Raw genomic sequence first — 18,378 nt, 5'->3', positions numbered from 1 at the left:
CTCGCTCATATATTCATTTCAGTCGTTCATTTCATTCATTTCGTTCATTCCATTCATTCATGACTTAGACTATATAAGAGGAAATGAAACAATAACAAATGCGGGAGTAAACATTCAGAGACGCGTTTACCGCGTTATTAAATTTTTCAGGCAGCAGCTGGAGTGGGATTCGGATAATCGGGATTCTACTATACGTACTTATTTAAGCGCCTAATCATTTTAATAGATACTGACAATCTATCTAAGTTATTAGGCTCGCAATCGTTACTTATATTATAAATGCGAAAGTAACTCTGAACAGCATGAAATTTGGTATGGAGATATTTTGAGGCCCGAGAAAGGACATAGGCTATATATCATCACGCTACGACCAAAAGTAGCGGAGTACCGGGCAAAAAAGAAAAAAAAAACCGGGGAAAAAAAAAAAAAAAATTGCACCCATTCTCTCTTATTGGACGCTATTATCGGCTAGTACTTCATAAGACTACTACTGTCCATTTCAGCGCCTAATCAATTTTAATAGCAACTCTCAATCTGTCAAACTTTTATTGCTCGCAATAGTTCATAGAACAACTACTATTCATTTAAGCGCCTTATCATTTTTAATAGCAACTAACAATCTATTTAACTTTTATTGCTCGCAATAGGTCACAAAAAAAAAATCCTTTAAGCCCCTAATGATTTTTTAATAGCAACTCATAATCTGTCTAACTTTTATTCCTTGCAATAGTTCATAGAACAACTACCTACATACTATTCATATTGCTCGCGACAATTCATAAAATACAACTGTACATAGCGCCTTGTCATGTCTAGGCTTCTATTTAGAGCTGTAACTGTAATTAACTAGCTGCCCGTCCTGGCTTAGGAGTAGGCCAATTTATTCTCCCCTTACAATGAAAACAACAAGTATGAATCAGTAATAATGTAGCATTCAGTCCTTTTTGAGTCAATTTCTTATAGATACTAACATACAAGTATCCCCACTTTATAATATTAGGTATAAGTATAGATTACATGCGTTGACGGCGGGTATGGTGAATGAATATAAGATGTTGGTACTTGTGCTCACATTTCAAATAAGCGTAAGGTGCAACGCAGACGACAGACTATCCTTAACGCACTTTTAAGTCTGTGAAAATAGAACTTGCGCAATTATATGTAGTAACGCGCCGGACTTTTTGCGCGTTGTGTGAAATTATTTCAGTGTTAGATAGTCCCTTAATCGAGGAAGGCTATAGGCTATATATCATCACGCTACGACCAAATTTTGACCATTCTCTCTTATGTGACGCAAGCGAAGTTGCGCGAGTCAGCTAATATATTATATCCGGCGCTCGGATAAATGTTCATTTTTATGCTATAGATGTTATAAATTTAAATGTGTAATATGCATGTATGTGTAGTTAGGCAGGTCGTCTTCCATGCGGTTTTAATCTGAAGATTTATCGCAGAAGCTGGTTTCATATAAATTACATTAAGAAAGTACATATTTGTATGTAATATTATTATATTTAAATGTTACATTTTACCTGCTAGTCATAAGTACAAATATTTGTTAATGGTCAATCAACATGGTAAACAAGAGCATTTTCTATAGTAGGGCCGCTGAGTTATTACCGATTTGACACATGACAAATTGACAATACTAGTGAAGTGACTGAACCAGTAACCCTAATATCATTTTGGAACAGTTTGTTTTTAAATATTCTAGTATAGTGTGTAATTAAATAAAATCAAAACCAATAATAGTTAAAGACACAAGTTCTTCATTAGGTGGAGTATCCTTGATGAAATAAAATAAATATCCATATTCCTTATTCCTATATTCCATCAATATTCCTTGAAATAAATATCATACCTATACCAATGAATTCGGACCGAATACTATTAAGCACATCACTATGAAAACTAGACGCACGAATCCGCACGATGTAACTTTGTACAAGCGCGCCAAAGAACAAAAAATACTTAAATGTTTTCATATTATTTACAAACTATTTTAAGTTTTGAAACAGAGTTTATTGGAAAATTACTTATTCCTGATATTTTGACATAAAGTTTTATATTAAAGAGGTATTCTAAATCATTCGGTAAATGTGTCGCTCGTGCAAGGTTATATCGATTAATTTAAAGAATAATCTGTCAAATCGGTAATAACTCAGCGGCCGTACTATAATATACATAATACTGGGTCTATGGCCGCCGGTAATTTCGACGTATCCAGAGTATACAATTATTTTGGGGACAGAACACTAAAGAAGCGTGTACCATTTATTTTAAATCATCTGCTGGTATAGATATAAGAAACGAGTCTAAGAAAATTGTTTTCAAAACCAAACTTAAGCAGTATCTGTTAAGTTAATTATAAATTTGTAGTTCAATTTATGTATTAAGTTGTAAGTTACTCACTGCAATACAATTTAAATTGTACATAATGCAACCCACACCCACGGTAGACCGCTACACCAGTTTTGTGGGAATGTGTTGTATGCTTAAATATGTATTGTGCAATTATTAGATAACATTGAGGTTGCGGTACTCTCGATCACGAAGACATCTCGTCGCCTTCGCCGAGCGGTCGGATGAGCCGCGGCAGTCGTGACTGTCGACATCCATTCTGCAAGACGCTGGAGGCACGCTCCTCGCTCCCGGCCGCGACACGGTCGACGTCGGCGAGGTCGGCAGGGTCGGCGAGGTCGTTGAGGTCGGCGAGGTCGGAGGGCGGCGCGGGCCGGCGCCGACGTCGAACTCGTCGGCGGCGAGGCTTCGGGGCGCCCGAGTCGCCCTCCCCGTCGCCGTACAACCGCTCGAGCGCCAGAAGCGCGTGACGCTTGCGCTCCATCAGGCGGTCGCGTTCGCTGTCGTCGAACGTCGACGGATGTCTCGCCGCCGCGACGGTCTCGGGAGCCGACGAGACGGCGCGGGAGTCGTCCAAGTCCGGATCGGTCGCGCCGGGAGCGGAGGGCGGCGGCGGGTCCTCGGCGTCGGCGCGAGCCGGGACGACGTGGACGGTGTCGTCGCGGCGCAGCACGGCGAGCGGCTCGGCGGGCGGCAGCAGGTGTCCGCGGTTCAGCAGCGCCAGGCGCGGCGGCAGCGCGGGGAACAGCGCCCGCAGGCGGCGCGCCAGCCAGCGCACGCGGCGGCCGGGCCGCACGCACACGAAGGCGCGCGCGCGCTCGTCGCTGAAGAAGCGCTCCAGGCGCACGCTCACTCGGTACCGTCCTCCGCCGCGCTCCGTCCCGGAACTCTCCGAGCCCGACGCCTCCGAGTCGCTGTCTAATTTTTGCTCTTTCATTTTATTCCCTCGGCTCCCGACGTCCTGGAACGTAATGCGGGTTCGTTTGAGGACTCGCGGAATCGAGGCCCGAATTTTATTCTAATGCGAGTGACGTTCCGAGCCGTGACACGCCGACCGCCGACACTGATGAGAAATATCTGTCGACTACACTACGTTACTGTATAAAAATAAATAATGCATTAGGTAAAATTTATTAACACAAATTAATTACCTACTTACTCGATGAAGATGCTGTTAAAATGTGTTGAATTGAATACTGTTCTTCTGATACTTAGTCGCTTGTACATTGCCTATAATATGTGATTGTATATAGACCGTTGTAGCTGGGAACATTAGGAAAACTATTAATATAGGTATAATCAGAACAGTTCAGACTACCTGTTGGCTATTAGAAATAAAGGGTAGTAAATAGTAAGTGGAAACTGACTGAATGCAAACCACTATACCGGCGCTCAATTTGACACTAATGACAAATAGCTGACAAGGTGACCGAGAGGAAGGATGAAAAGAACATAGACTATACACCCAATCGGGTATGTTTTTATATCACAAATGTATTACCTATTTATATTTAGCATCATACATTACTGCATTCATTGAGCAATTTTTTAATTTAGGTATTAAACTTTATTATTCATCAGACCCTTTTATATATATTTTTTTTTGGGATAAAACAATTTTGTCGCCCCGCAGACCTGTTGAAATATGACCCATGGCTTAAAATATTTTTTGAAAATAGAAAATCACCACCTATAAGTACGTAACATAACGTAATATATTTATTTTATACATTAACTTTATGCAGTGTATAGTCAACTAGTCGATTTAGTCGATTCTATGTTATCTGTTTATCATTTATGGAAGTTGTTCGTTCGTAGCAGTCTGTGGGTTCATAAAAAAGTTTAAACATCCCTACATTGATTTGATAGAATTCGTTGACTGTTGAGTTTATTTTGTAAATTTTAATGAGATCTGAGGGGAAGCTAGTATAATTGTATCACTTTCTGATCACCCATTTATCATCCCGAATCCTTCAATAACATCAAAGTGTAAGATCGTTCCGTGTCAGACGTTGAAATCTATCTAACTCTCGTGGCTGTAGCGTCTAGAGAGTGATGGTAGTTACGGATTCTACACCTTGAAGTGGTGCGGATGGGTGGTGGTCGCAGTGCAGCGGCAGAGCTGAGAGAAGAGTGACAGGAAGCATAGAAAGGTGGTAGGCGTGGTGGCGGCGGCATGTCGAACGTGGAGAACGTGTGCCCGCAAGTGCTGCGCGGCGTGTCGCGCGAGCTGCGGCGGCTAGCGGCCAGCCCGCCCGCCGGCATCAAGCTCGTGCTCCGCGACGACGACCTCACCGACGTCGTCGCTCACATCGAGGGACCAGGTAACTCATCCTTGACGCACCTCGCTTCAGCCCACAGGCCACAACTGAAATACTTCTTGAGCCTGCTCTGTATTGTATTATCTTGTTTAATTGGCCACTGGCATGGTACACTATGGAAGTATAGTGTCCAAAATCTGAAGGAAAAACGAGGCACAATGTTTTGCTCTGTATATAATAATGACGCAGACTGTGCACATTGCATGATGTTCATCCACAGTAATGTTTATGTAGTTTCACAGGTACATTATTGAATATGAGTGTAGAAGAATAGAGGTAGAAATTTGGATTATTAATTGTCTACTTTACAAAATAACTAAGTTAATTTAGTGGGAACTTAAAATGAATCTGTCACCAAGTATCCAACAAAGATAAGATATTATTGTAAATTAGACGATATTGGCACTTGGGCACACATATACTGATCAGAGGCACATTATGCTTTCATTGTTTCATAATGTTGTGGCATTTTAATTCAAATTCTAAATATCCTTTAATTCATAAACTTGTACAAAGTAATTGAAATAGTCATATTTTATAATTTTTTTACCATTTCAGAAGACTTGGTTGTTTGTGAGAAGAAACAGCAACAAATACATAACTGCAAATAAATATATCATAACAATATTACTGATAAGATTAGTCAAATATTCAACAATACAATTAAATAAGTGATAAAATAAAGCTAATAGGAAACTTAGAGGTTGACACCATAAAACATTGTAATTTAAAAATCATCAGTATGGGAATGGTGTCAGATTGTAAGGTTATTGTTGTAACAGCAGTGGCTGCAATGTTAACAATCTCAATACCTGCTGTTTGGTGTTTTTTACAAAATCAGAGTCACTATGAGTATCATTACTTAGAGACCAATGTAAACTTATTATAACAGTTCACTTCATTTGTTTACAATAATTATAGATACAAAAAATATTAAATGGATATGTTTGACTGTATACAGTATAGTATATCAATATCTTTTGGAATAAACCACTCCTTGCCTTAAGTATCTTTATCTGTCCACTAGCTGACCTGCGCAGCTCCCCTCACGCTTTCTTGTTTTCATTTAATGCAGCGCATTTACGAGTTTCAGCAATTCCTTTTTATGTATATAGATAAATAGGTTCATATTACACAAAACAAACACTATAAACGGTAAATGAATATAATAAAATGGTCTCTTCGACGATTCACGTTAATCATTGAGCCATAATGTACAATAGTGGGTAACGAGGCACTCGGTCGGTTTCAGCGGACACGCCGTACTTCGGCGGCTCGTTCCGCGTGCGGCTGGTGCTGGGGCGCGAGTTCCCGGCGGCGCCGCCGCGCGCCTACTTCCTCACCAAGCTGTTCCACCCCAACGTGTCGCCCGACACCGGCGAGGTGTGCGTCAACACGCTCAAGCGCGACTGGCGCCCCGAGCTGGGGCTGGAGCACGCGCTGCTCGCCGTCAAGTGCCTGCTCATCGCGCCCAACGCCGAGTCGGCGCTCAACGCCGAGGCGGCGGCGCTGCTGCGCGACCACTACGACGACTACTTCGCGCGCGCCAAGCTGCTCACCGACATCCACGCGCGGCCCGCGCCCGCCTGCCCGGCGCCCGCCGCCCCGTCCGCCGCCCGGCGCCACGACGACGAGGAGCCGTGCGCCAAGCGCGAGCGGCGCCCCGCCCCGGCGCGGCCGGCGCCGAGCAAGGACAAGCGGCGGGTGCTGAAGCGGTTATGAGCGCGCCCGCGGGAGTCGGCGGCGTCCCTCGACCGGCAGTACTGATTTCCGTGAATGTCTACTTTCCTCGTTCCCGGACTCACCTCCGGGCCTCAGGAATTGTACATAATTAATATTATTCGGTTAGGTTTCTCTCGCGTCGTCCGCGAATGTGTTTCCTACTTTTGTGGAGAGTCGACGCGCACGATGTTTAGTTTCTTATGAATAGGAATAGTTGTAATGTAATTGTGAAAGATTTGTATTGCTTTAGATCCTAGATTAATAATTATTAATACATTAGTTATGAAAACGATGTTTTATTTATTTTACGTTGCATGCAAATTTTCTTAAAATCTGTCGGCGTCCGCCTACCTACCTGCTATGTAGCGCCCGCGTATGGAACTGCACTAAAGTTCTCTCTATGATGATACGGCCAGCGCGGGCGCCGAGTTAGGGTTGGACCACATCTGGCAGCACGGAATCGCTTTTTTCCGTCGTCCTTTCTCTTTCTGTCGCTTGGACTGCCATTTGATAGACCGAGACAGAAATCATAATGCGATAGCACGCGGCGGAAACCTCGAGGTGACCGGCATCACGGACAAAATGCAATGGTCGGCAGGGAGACTCCGGAACGCTGAAGCGCGCGATATCATGCTGTACGCGCTAGAATCACTCTACCACGGACAGCATAGCCATATAGGTATATAGCATATGTCCTCACAGCACGGAATCGCATTTGTTCGTCTCAACTCAGACCAAATTTTCCGGTAATTCCCGCTTCGGGACTTTTCGATGAAAAACCCTAGTCACTAAACAACATCTGAAGTCGAGTCTTAAAAGGAAATTCCTGCCAAAACTTGCTCTCGTCTTTAGGAAGTTCACGAAAAGTACTACTCTATATTGTCAGAAGTGTCTGCATGGATGAGCGCTCCACCTCTGCATTTACTTAAATATTGTTACAGTATCTAATTTTTGTTGTTCACATCGAAGTGTATAACAGTTAAAGATTTGAGTTTACAGCATACATCTATGCATAACAATATATTCATATCGAGTATAATATATTCATACCACTGACAAGTTTTCTTAAACAAAAAAAATAAGTATAAATAGGGTGCGGGGCGTGGGTGTCGTGGGTGAGGAGTGTCACGACCTGATGACGACGCCGGGCGCGGCCACGTGCGCGGAGGCGGGCGCCACGGCGGCGCTGCCCGGCAGCGTCAGCACCCAGCGGTGCAGCACCGCCGCCAGCCCCGCGCCCAGCAGCGGGCCCACCCAGTACACCTGCAACCACACAACCACCGACTATATACTATATTATTAGATTATTGGATACATTTATGTCTACGCACACGCGCATTTTGTGTATCATCAACTATGACGTGTGACAATACTCATTGTTTACCCAGTGATGCTCCCATCGTCCCTGTATAAGTGCGGGCGCGAAGCTCCTGGCAGGGTTGAAACTGGCGCCCGTCGCAGGACTCTGCGGCACACACACACGCCCTCATTAGTTGTTATATATCACGTCGTATTGCTTACGCCGACGCAACGGTTCGATCGATCAATAAACGAATCACAGCACTGACCCCCGCGTAGACGAGGCCTGCCACTATGAGGCCTATCTTGATGGGTGCGGCGACGTCGGTGACGGTGGTCTCGGGCGAGGCCCACACGCCGCACACCGTCAGCACCAGCATGGAGGTCATCACGAGCTCCGTCACCATGGCGTTGCCGGGCGCCAGGCCCTCGGCGGGCAGCGTAAGGCCCACGTTGTCCATGTCGTCGCCCGGCGTGGTCGCCAGCATGCCGCTGAAGCCGAGGGTGGCGCCCACCAGCTGCGCCAGCACGTAGCCCACCGCGGGGATCGGCTCCAGCTGTCCGTACAGCACGGCGCCCAGCGTCACGGCGGGGTTCATGTGGGCGCCCGACACTGAACCGAAGGCACAAATGTTCGCCAAATATATAAAGCCGAAGCCGAGCGCGGGGTGCGTCAGCATCACGGAGCCGGGCCCGCCCACCGGCACCAGCGTGGCGCAGCCCAGCCACAGCAGCAGCGCCGTCGACACCACCTCCGCCAGGAACGCGCGCCACCACTGCGACGCAAAACTTATCACATCTGCCAAGTAACAATAGCTTATAAATTCATCTCTGATTCCAAACTAAGCAGAGCTTGTAATATACCTTGGTAACCAGATCAAGATAAACTGACAAGCAGGCTCAGAACTATGCTTACATTCGTGCGTCAGACTCGGTCATACAAATATTTGTCTCCTACATTTGACTGTTCATCTGGTTTTTTGTTCTGGCTTTCGTAACTTATAATAATGCTGATAGAAGCGGCTCGATATTTTACAACTATCAGTAAGTAAGCCTACTATCATAGAAAGTTTGTGTACAAAAATATTATAGCCAGCTTCCGTTATCACAACATCGACTGTTTGGCGTTTGCATATTAAAGTTTAAATCAAATTAGTCCTAAGGACTAGATCCTAGGCTCGCTTGACGCAGTGATTAACGTGGTCACCTCGCCACAATAGCCGTAGCACCGCGGGAAGTGGGTTCGCATCCTACCCGGGAAAATACATATTAGTCTGGTTGTTAGTTTATCCATATACCACAGTCCAAGTTCTGCTTAATTTTAAATGATAATACCTAACCGCGTATGAGTTGTCCGATGCTATTTATTTATATGTGGCTGGCGCATACGGCGGTACTCACCATAGCCCATAGTCCCGTTTACAGTAAGAAGCAATACATCACTTTGATAAACAATTGTATCGAAGAATGATGCAAGAACGTAGCCATGTGACAGAACAACGCTCACCGGCGACACTGACACGGTGACATTGTCGCTGTCAACAGTGCAAGGCGGCAGATCACACATCCTCACGGACTGATAGAGGTTTAATGAGGATCAATTTCGTATCTGAATCTATTTGTACCTTCTTTAGCTGGGGGAGAGTAGGTGGAATAGAGATATCTACATTATTCTTAAGCGCAAGCCTGATAGAAAAACTTTTAGGCGAGGATCCGACGTTCTTGCAGGCAAGGCAGTTAGCGAGAGTACAAAGTAGTCATTTCGATAGTCGTGCTCGTCGTGTTGTTAAAGTGACGAGTTGTCATTTGTACTACGATACGAGTGCATGTCGTACTGCGCACTGTAAAACTCAGTCCTAAAGTCGTTGGTTTTGACGCAACAATAATAAATACCGAAGAAAATTCCGAAAAGTCAGCAGGGATCAGATATCAAAAAGGAGGTGGAAAGGGAAAGTGGAATCTCGAGTGATGGTAGAAAGGAAACAAAATTGAACGGTGTAACAACGATTATTCTTAGAGCAAGTAAAGTATACATTTGAGTAAGGTCAGGGCTTGTCGTTGAGCGGTATCTCCGCGTCGACGGCGGCGGCGGCGACAGCGGGGCGCGGCGACAGCACCCAGCGGTGCAGCAGCGCCGCTAGCGCGCCGCCCAGCAGCGGCCCCACCCAGTACACCTGCAACACACACACACGTTAACAAACACTGTTCACTCTCTAGTCTAGTATCATTTTCATCTCTTCTCTATCAAAATATCGTTAAGTCGAAGGTGAACTGGCGCACGCGCGACACGATGCGACTGTGTTACAACTTGGATCTAGCGCAACTTAAAGTACTTATCGGCATTACATTGTAGGCACAACTCACATCTTTCATGATCTTAGGTTTCACACCAAATCTAATACTAAATGTTACTGTTCAAGTATGTTTATGCGTCGATGAGATAGCGTTAATAACACTTACCCAATGGTGCTGCCAGTGTCCCTGCACGAGCGCGGGCCCGAAGCTCCTGGCGGGGTTGAGACTGGCGCCCGTCGCGGGACCCTGCCGCATAGAACATATTTATTATTGTGTAGGTACTCTACTTTTATAGTTAAAAAATGAATACACTGGTAACACATTCTATTTCGTTGATTTAATTACTGATAGTTACACTGCATGCCAGGGTTGCCTCACAACTTCGTCAGTATCAACATCTTAATATTCAAAGGGCTCTATATAAGATCGGTTTGACTCCTGAACCTGTTACCTAGTGGTCATCGGATATAGCGCTCGTTTGTTCTCGACTTGAATCTCTCACTATATATATAATACTGAGTATTACTGACCCCCGCGTAGACGAGTCCGGCGATGACGAGGCCGAGCTTCACCGGCGCGGCGTGGTCGGGGCTGAGCGGGTCGTGCGCCGCCCACACGCCGCACACGGCCAGCACCAGCGTGCCGGTGAGCACCACCTCCGTCACCATGGCGGCCAGCGGCGACACGTCGGGGCCCGGCAGCGTCACGCCCACGGTGCCCGCGATCGCGGCGCCCGGCGACGTCGCCACCAGCCCGCCGAAGCCGAGCGCCGCGCCCAGCAGCTGCGCCACCACGTACCCGAGGGCGGGCAGCACGGGCAGCTGTCCGTACAGCACCGCGCCCAGCGTCACGGCGGGGTTCATGTGCGCGCCCGACGCCGAGCCGAACGCGCAGATATTCGCTATCACGACGAAGCCGAAGCCGAGCGCGGGGTGCGTCAGCAGCACGGAGCCGGGCCCCGCCACCGGCACCAGCGTGGCGCAGCCCAGCCACACCAGCAGCGCCGTCGACACCACCTCCGCGAGCAACGCGCGCCACCAGCGCCGCGTCCATCCCAACACTCCCTCCTCTGTAATCACACGCAAATTATGTTCATAGGCACTGAGCAGGCGCGCGTCATTCATTATACATAACTTTAATATTTACACATAGCTACTAGAATACAGATACTTACTTAATTAATTGAGTTACCTTCATTAATTAAGTAGGTGAGTACATCTGTCTGTCATTGCATGCAAATGAAGTTTACATTACGTTCGTGCGGATGAATAACATTAAGTTGGTGTCGTGGAGCGATGTGGCGACCTCTCACGGTACACACTGACACGATCGCGAGCACCATGTATAGTGGAACCTCGATATAAAAAAATCTGATAATTAAATATTCGGATACTTCATCAAAATGTGTTTTTGGGACAATATTAACGAAAACAATAAATACTCACGGTAGTTATATACAATATTTTACTAGACGTTGAAACCAACAACAAATTAAAACAACTAAGTAAGCAAGAAAGTAAAATATTAAATAGATACTTTTACATATTTTTTTCTAAACATATTACCTATATTTAATTTAATGGCGCTTACGTTGATGTAATTGATTACACATTCGGATAATCTAGGTCGTCATCATAGGTTTTTGCTCGTAGCATAGTTTGAACAAAAGTGATGTGACATATTGCCCCCAGGCCGTCGCACACCAGTCACACTCGACACCAGTCGCCGCCGCCACATGTCGACACTGCGCACACTGCGCACACTACTGACACTACGCATACACATGCTGGGCTCCACAATATATTTGTGCACTTCATAATTCACCGAATTAAGAATACACAACGCAACGCAATCATTCCTAGGTGCAATATATGTAAACATACGAGCGCGTACGCGTTATAAATATTATAAGTATTCAAGCGAAACGACGAAACATTTCGATTCAAAAGTCAACAATAACCTTGAAATGAAGGTCAAGGTTTATCAGTATTATTCCAATAATATTCCTAATATTCCTTGTTGTTTTGAGTTGGTTCTTTTCCACTTTATACGTATCGTGGATCGTGGTAGAGATAGGCAAACTCTCGCCGGGATCTCGGGTGATCCATGAGTGTATCGCGTGTCCGAATGTCCGTAATAACTCGAAACACCGAACAATGTGTGCTAACTACTCCTAACTAGTAATAATGTGAAGAATCCATAACGCATTACTTTTGCCTTCCCTAGATAAATAAATCAGTGCCGTATGAGTTGACGAGACTAAACTGTCATCGATTTTTATCAGCAGATAAGTATTTATAGACACCATCAAATATTCAGTGCAGTTATCAATCTGTACCAATAAGTGTCGGTATTATAGATACCGCGAACACGAATCATTTTTTAAGATTTTTCTGTACTTTGCTGTTTCAGCCTAACATTTCGCTTAAGACGACACGCAAGACACGAATCGAATGAGTGCCAGGAAGCAAGGAACAGCAGTAGTCCCAAGCAACTAGGTACAGCGTGCAGCCGGGCGAGGCGTCGTTGCAACGAGCCGGCACAAGCGTGAGAGAGTTCAGTGAGAGAGAGTCGCATGAGTGGCGCGGTGTGCCGCCGCTGGCGCTGATGTGAGAGCTCATGAGTGCGCCCCCAGCGACCGCGGCTCAGGCGGCGATGGCACGCTCGCGACCACCGGGTTACAGGTTGCAACCATCGCGATTGTCGTCGTCTGCTCTGTGCTTCATCCACGCGTCTCTACTTGCTCATGAAATACTTATTCACTAACTTGTTACGTGTACTTGCTATACGTAATTCAATGATCGGTGCTGTTAATCGCGTGCAGCGTGTTCGTATTTATTATTCGTCATAACAGACCTGTCGTAATGTAACCACTGTGTCTCCAAATAACAGAACAGTGTTAAAAATAGTAGTGAGTAGATAGCGACCGCGATGTGTGTGCGTGTGTTTGTGTGTGTGTGGCGACGCGCTACCGGTGCCGGACTTTGATTTAACTATTCACTAATATTTTATGTTAAACAGCTTCGCACCTATTGTTACAAGCGGCTTCATTAGTATTACATTTAAATATTTAATATCCGCAGTCGCGTAGTCCCGCATAGAGCACAATGTGATAGGTACTACATGCAAGTAGGGAGCTAGCCCGCGCCAGCGCCTGCGCCTGCACTGTGACTGCGATGCGCCAGCACTGCGCCGGTGAACCGTACGTACAAGAGACTTCAACGAACACCAACATTAGCCGGCAATGGCCGGCATCGTCATCGGTGCACAAACTTACTGCGATCACTAGTTATATATTTTTTTATCTCTTCGAATCCACGACGAATGTGACTCTACTTTAAATCTTTATTAACTATAGCTGAAGAATCATGTTTATATTTCACCGGCAATGGTGAATAAAATGTAGGAAATCATTCTATTAGGAATTTGTACAAATTTGTGTTTAGGAATCTGGGTACCGATATCAGCCCCGTATGTAACAGGCGGCTGGAAGTAGTGTGGTGTGGTGGTGTGATGGAGGTGTGCGGTGGAGGTGTGGCCGCGGTGAGGAAGTGGCGTGTTTACGCATCGGCGTCGACGCGGGCGCGGGTGTATTTATAAAAGTGCACAAACATCGGCGGTACTGACCGTGTCGTGGTCTTGCCATGCTGTGTCCGGGGCGCGGCTGTGGAGGTCGGCGCGCCGTGCGTGTGTCGCGGCGCGGCGTCGCTCACTGACTGTCGCGAGCACTGGGCGGCACTGGCACTCGCACACGACGCACACGCCGCCGCACTGCGCCCGCGCACCACCGTGCCTCGACTCCTGTAACGTGACGTACACTGGTACACTGTGGTACAGCTACAGCACACTGACTTACGTTAAAGCTCTCACCGCCACTGCTGACATGTTACAAGACGGCTGTAGCACTTGTAGCCCTCGTACGGAATATACCTACCTACATATTTAATTAAACCTTGTTTGTATGTAAGCTTACCTGTGTGTAATCTTGAATATCGGAATGATCGCTTACAGTTTCATTCATTTATTCACATAGATATTATATTGTCTAATGTTTAAAAGCACTTAAAGCAAAATGTCAATTGTAAATTAAGTGCATACCTACCTACCTTGAATTTCAACAAATAATAATCAATATCGGTCATACATTTTAAAGTAGTACTAATTTGTATCTCCTTTAAGTACACTTGGACGACCTCTGTCATCCATTGTCTTCTTAGTTAGGTATTCTATCTTCAGGCAAATTGGTAAAGTTGACAAAATGTAGAACATTCCAGCGCAACAGATGTTAGCAAGTGAGTCGTCATGGCTGTAATGTCGTTTTCCCGTTAAGTGTTTAGGTATTTACGCTGGTCTGCCTACGTGTTCGTTTGGTTTGATTGGGGTAAAATTATATTATACACATTAATGGCAAAATTCAGGATATTCAGTATAAATGTGAGGAATTTCAGGTTTGACGCGGGTGGCTCTAGGCTGTACGATCAGTTGATGTGCACGGCAACGAGAACGCGAAGTTTGACGTAACATGTTAGTGGTTAACCGCTACCGCTGGTGGTGACCTTTTGGTTTGTACAGCCGGTGTGGATGTTCTCGAGGGTCGCGTGATTGAACAGGTGTCATTGAGCAAGCCGCTACTGTACGTTAGTTGTCGTCGCCAAATATAAGCAGTCGAGGCCCACGAATTGGGTTTTTCCGGTGCGGTTTACCTACGCATAGCAAGGTATCTCGCGACCGGTGGAGCTGGCGCCTCATTACCTAACAGCCACAAGTGGTGGTCGCGGACGAGGCCTGCCGCCGGCGCCGAGCCCCCGCGCTCACACACACACACACACACACACCCGTCACACACGTGTCGCGGACACACCTCCCACACGTGACGTCACATCGCCTGCGCTCGCGGCACTCGCAGCCCTCAACGACAAGCACACGTGCGCGCCAACTGTTACCTACACCAATAGTAACAGCTCGAGAACTCTTCCACCTCACGTCTAACATACATATATAATCTGGACATCTACTTAAATAAATACCAGCTTTACATTGCGTAACACATACGTAAACAAATAATTAAATCGATGAAGTAAACGAACGTCAGATAAAGTTTTTCGAATTACGCGACGGATTAGTTGTAAATGATACTAATAGGATGTGCGATTATTTACTGTAACGAAATAAATATTTATTAAGCCCCACTGATATGTGTGGTGGGCTAGATATTTGGTGTTTAATGAATCACCGATACGATAGAGTGTGGAAACAGGTCGCCGCTGACGGCACCGCAGTCCGCACCAGTCCGCGCCACGCGACGCCACCCTACATAACTATTAGTTATACTTGGAGATGCGGAAGGGCCGTAGACATATCTGACATGCAACTTAAACGATGTACATCTTCTATCATTGAGGTCTGACAGAGACTGTAAGTATTGTTTGATGAATCCTATGCTTACAAACAAGCTGAAGGAAGTGTTAAAGCTCTCTCATTTAGGTGTATCGAGTAGAACGCTGCTAGTCGATAGTCGATAGCGGATGAGGAGGGAACATGCGCGAGTCGTGTTGACGTAGACACTAGACAGTTTGTTCAGCAGTACCTATATCACGGTGAACGATGTAGAACAAACAGGGCACCACTTTATCTGCTGGTTTGATTGATAGCTCTCTGTTTACACTTTTAATATTTGTTTGTGTTGTACGTACAGTCGGTACGGTATGCACTGTAATCTGTATCTGTGTGTAGTGCACACACCGCAGTGTGCTATTGTTGAAGCAGGCATATTCAGTGTCTGCTCAGACGTTGTTGTTCGTTGGTATACAGCGTAGGCACCTGCAGGCGCATCTCGTCACCTGGTACATGTGACAGAGCGTGTGTCGCGTCCTCGTGTGTACCACTTGTGTGCGCTACTTGTGTGTAATGTGTATGTTGTCAATGTTTACACAATAACAAGCGCGCAAGCTGATTAGTAAATAGGCATCTGAAGTAATTAGTATCAATAATAGTCTTGTACAATATCAAATGAACTAGTAAACACACTTAAACATGTAGTACTTAATGCAATTGATAGACAATTATGATTACAGTTGACCTATTATTCATAGTGGCGGATCACAATGTTATCATCGTTATACAAAATATGTAAGCGTGTAGTGGCAGGAGGCTGACAGTGGACATGAGTGAGATTCATAATATGTCCACTGCCTCACATGTAATGAACATAGTAACAGTAGGTAACTAGGTAATAGCGGGTGAGACGATGGAGAGGTACGTCCCACTTCGTAGAGTCTCCTTATTCCACTCAGTTCCTAGGCTTTATTCCACTGAGTATAGTACGTAACACGTACGATACTCAGTGGAATAAAGCCAGTGATGGAATACTTTTCGACTTTTTTAGAACACAAATTACTTTTTTACTGCCATGACAGGTACGGTATGAATGAAGGAGTCAACGTATTAAAAGCTAGTTATGTAACTGGCACCTATGTGCTCATAATGTCCCCTCCTAGCCAATATCCGTGCGGCGGTCAATTTCATTGAAACTGGCCACCTGTACAGGACTTTGTTTATGTGTCCAAGTGTGTGCACAATACTCAGGTAAACTCTCTACTCCTCCACTCTCATAGCCCGGTGGGACAGATAACTAACACGACCAGTAAGCGGTCAAGATCCACAGTTTATGTGCTCTCCGTGACACGGAGGTCTACATTACTCTACATCCTCAACTACGCGCAATCTCTATGAAATGTAATCTATGAATTCTTAACAGAAAACCGCAGCCGCATACACTACTATCCACGCCACATAGCCAGCCTACCTACTGAGTAGGTACTGAAGCTGGGAACAATATGATTTACTAACACATGTCATGTCACTTGTTAATTATAAGTGATGATCTTTTATATTTTAAAAAAATATTAAGTTTCAATGATAATAGTGGCGATAACGAGATCCTGATGGAGGTGGATTTAATGTTTTTGTTGTGATTTATCAGTGGCGATGGCGGCGCGGTCACACTATCAGTGTATTATCTGAGAGGTCGCGGCTCATCGTGACAAGCTGCTTCTCTGGCCACCGGGCACAGCAGGCGCAGCTGGCGCAGTAGGCACGAGGTAGTAGGTGGTAGGTTCGCATGATTGTTGAATTTGGTACGGGCGTACATAAGACGCGCGTGCAGTACTCACCAGTCACCACTAATCAGCACTCGCGGTCGACGGAAACTCTTAAGTGATTAATGCGCATCATTGCTCTACTTTACCCAGTTCCAGTCATTTCACCGAAGGTCACGTAACAGGGACTCGTGCTAACATCTCTCAAGTTATTTGGCCGTGACGCGTGTCTGTAATGTAACACCTCAACGTTATCTTCGCATGTAGCAAACATGATATATTATGAAGCTTACTGCGCAACATATCAGCTAGCTAGAACTACGATCTGAGTGGACTTATCGTTCAGAAAACTACAAAAAGCTTTTAGATAGTGTGTGTGTTATGTTATACTTGTATGTATTACATAATGTTCTATTTGTAACTCTGATCATGTACGAATTACTATGCTAAAAGTGTGCAGCACACAGTTCACAGCATCTTGGTGTGTGTGTGTGTGTGTGTGTGTGTGTGTGTGTGTGTGTGTGTGTGTGTGTGTGTGTGTGCGCGTCTGTTTATGCTACACTAATGTAGTATTTCTTTTCATGTGTCAAGTGCCGCAACAATTATCAAGAATAGACGTAATCGTGTAAAATATCTATAACAATCATAACAATAAAATATGATATAATATAATAGTTTAGAGGTGTGTAGATTGTTTTGCCAGGTTTATAGTCGTATCCGAGCAGGTACAAGACAGGTAGAAGAATCTTAAATCTTAAATGAACCTGAGTGGGTGAGTCGTGTAAGTGTGGTGTGCTAGATCTATGCAAGATTATTCCACTCTACATATTATTTTGTAGTTATAATGAGGGTACGATCTCGACGCAATAAAATGCGAGTACTGTGTGTTAGGCACCATAATTTGGCAGATGTAGACATTGTTGTTCGTTTGCGTTTTCATAAATAGTAGTAAAATGCGGCTCTCGTATAATTATGCAAATTGAATTATTGTGTAAGCGTATAGCAAACATTTTGTCAACTCACCACCCCAATTAATAAGTAATATAAGTTAGAACGTATGTAGTTTATTGTTGATGAGTCAACGTTACCATACATTGAACAGTAAGTGTATGCTGCGTGCCGCGGGCCGCGGGCCGCGTGCGCGAACATTGGAAATGTTGCTATACTTGCTATCATTGGTGTTTAGTGAGAAGGATCAAAGCGAATTAATTCAAGTGTATTAAGATATTCATAAATTCAAGACAGATATGGAGGCGTCTGCGTCCTTGTGTATAATATAATAT

General features: G+C 45.2%; 4 protein-coding genes across 15 annotated transcripts; 1 reads left to right on the top strand and 3 right to left on the bottom strand.

The window, feature by feature from the left end:
* Positions 1–1,809: 1,809 nt before the first annotated feature.
* LOC142972632 (uncharacterized) lies at positions 1,810–3,768 on the bottom strand. Of its 10 annotated transcripts, none has more exons than XM_076113908.1 (2): positions 3,513–3,768; positions 1,810–3,322 (listed from the first exon to the last, which is right to left on the bottom strand). In XM_076113908.1, exon 2 carries the CDS (start codon positions 3,296–3,298, stop codon positions 2,549–2,551), a length of 750 nt encoding a protein of 249 aa, XP_075970023.1. In that variant the 5' UTR covers positions 3,299–3,322; positions 3,513–3,768; the 3' UTR covers positions 1,810–2,548. The 10 variants fall into 10 exon arrangements, 6 of the variants coding, with proteins under 6 accessions (XP_075970023.1, XP_075970026.1, XP_075970025.1 ...); XM_076113911.1 differs by having other exon boundaries at positions 3,517–3,768; XM_076113910.1 differs by having other exon boundaries at positions 1,810–3,445; positions 3,521–3,768.
* A 411-nt stretch (positions 3,769–4,179) lies between these two features.
* LOC142972631 (ubiquitin-conjugating enzyme E2 S) lies at positions 4,180–6,694 on the top strand. Its single transcript, XM_076113907.1, has 2 exons — positions 4,180–4,685; positions 5,935–6,694. Exons 1-2 carry the CDS (start codon positions 4,538–4,540, stop codon positions 6,402–6,404), a joined length of 618 nt encoding a protein of 205 aa, XP_075970022.1. The 5' UTR covers positions 4,180–4,537; the 3' UTR covers positions 6,405–6,694.
* Positions 6,695–7,464: 770 nt separating this feature from the next.
* Positions 7,465–9,270, bottom strand: LOC142987869 (aquaporin AQPAe.a-like). Its single transcript, XM_076136806.1, has 4 exons — positions 9,105–9,270; positions 7,973–8,502; positions 7,789–7,869; positions 7,465–7,667 (listed from the first exon to the last, which is right to left on the bottom strand). Exons 1-4 carry the CDS (start codon positions 9,268–9,270, stop codon positions 7,530–7,532), a joined length of 915 nt encoding a protein of 304 aa, XP_075992921.1. The 3' UTR covers positions 7,465–7,529.
* Positions 9,271–9,691: 421 nt separating this feature from the next.
* On the bottom strand, positions 9,692–15,005 carry LOC142972630 (lens fiber major intrinsic protein-like). 3 transcript variants are annotated; one of them, XM_076113904.1, is made up of 5 exons: positions 14,860–15,005; positions 13,626–13,799; positions 10,529–11,067; positions 10,164–10,244; positions 9,692–9,877 (listed from the first exon to the last, which is right to left on the bottom strand). In XM_076113904.1, the coding sequence occupies exons 1-5, from the start codon at positions 14,988–14,990 to the stop codon at positions 9,717–9,719; spliced, it is 1,086 nt and encodes a 361-aa protein (XP_075970019.1). In that variant the 5' UTR covers positions 14,991–15,005; the 3' UTR covers positions 9,692–9,716. The 3 variants fall into 3 exon arrangements, with proteins under 3 accessions (XP_075970019.1, XP_075970020.1, XP_075970021.1); XM_076113905.1 differs by lacking the exon at positions 14,860–15,005 and adding an exon at positions 14,143–14,159; XM_076113906.1 differs by lacking the exon at positions 14,860–15,005 and having other exon boundaries at positions 13,626–13,803.
* Between the last annotated feature and the right edge of the window lie 3,373 nt (positions 15,006–18,378).

This window comes from Anticarsia gemmatalis, chromosome 4, assembly GCF_050436995.1.
Source record: "Anticarsia gemmatalis isolate Benzon Research Colony breed Stoneville strain chromosome 4, ilAntGemm2 primary, whole genome shotgun sequence".
Classification (NCBI taxonomy): domain Eukaryota; kingdom Metazoa; phylum Arthropoda; class Insecta; order Lepidoptera; family Erebidae; genus Anticarsia; species Anticarsia gemmatalis.
This window is presented reverse-complemented; position numbering and strand designations above follow the sequence as displayed.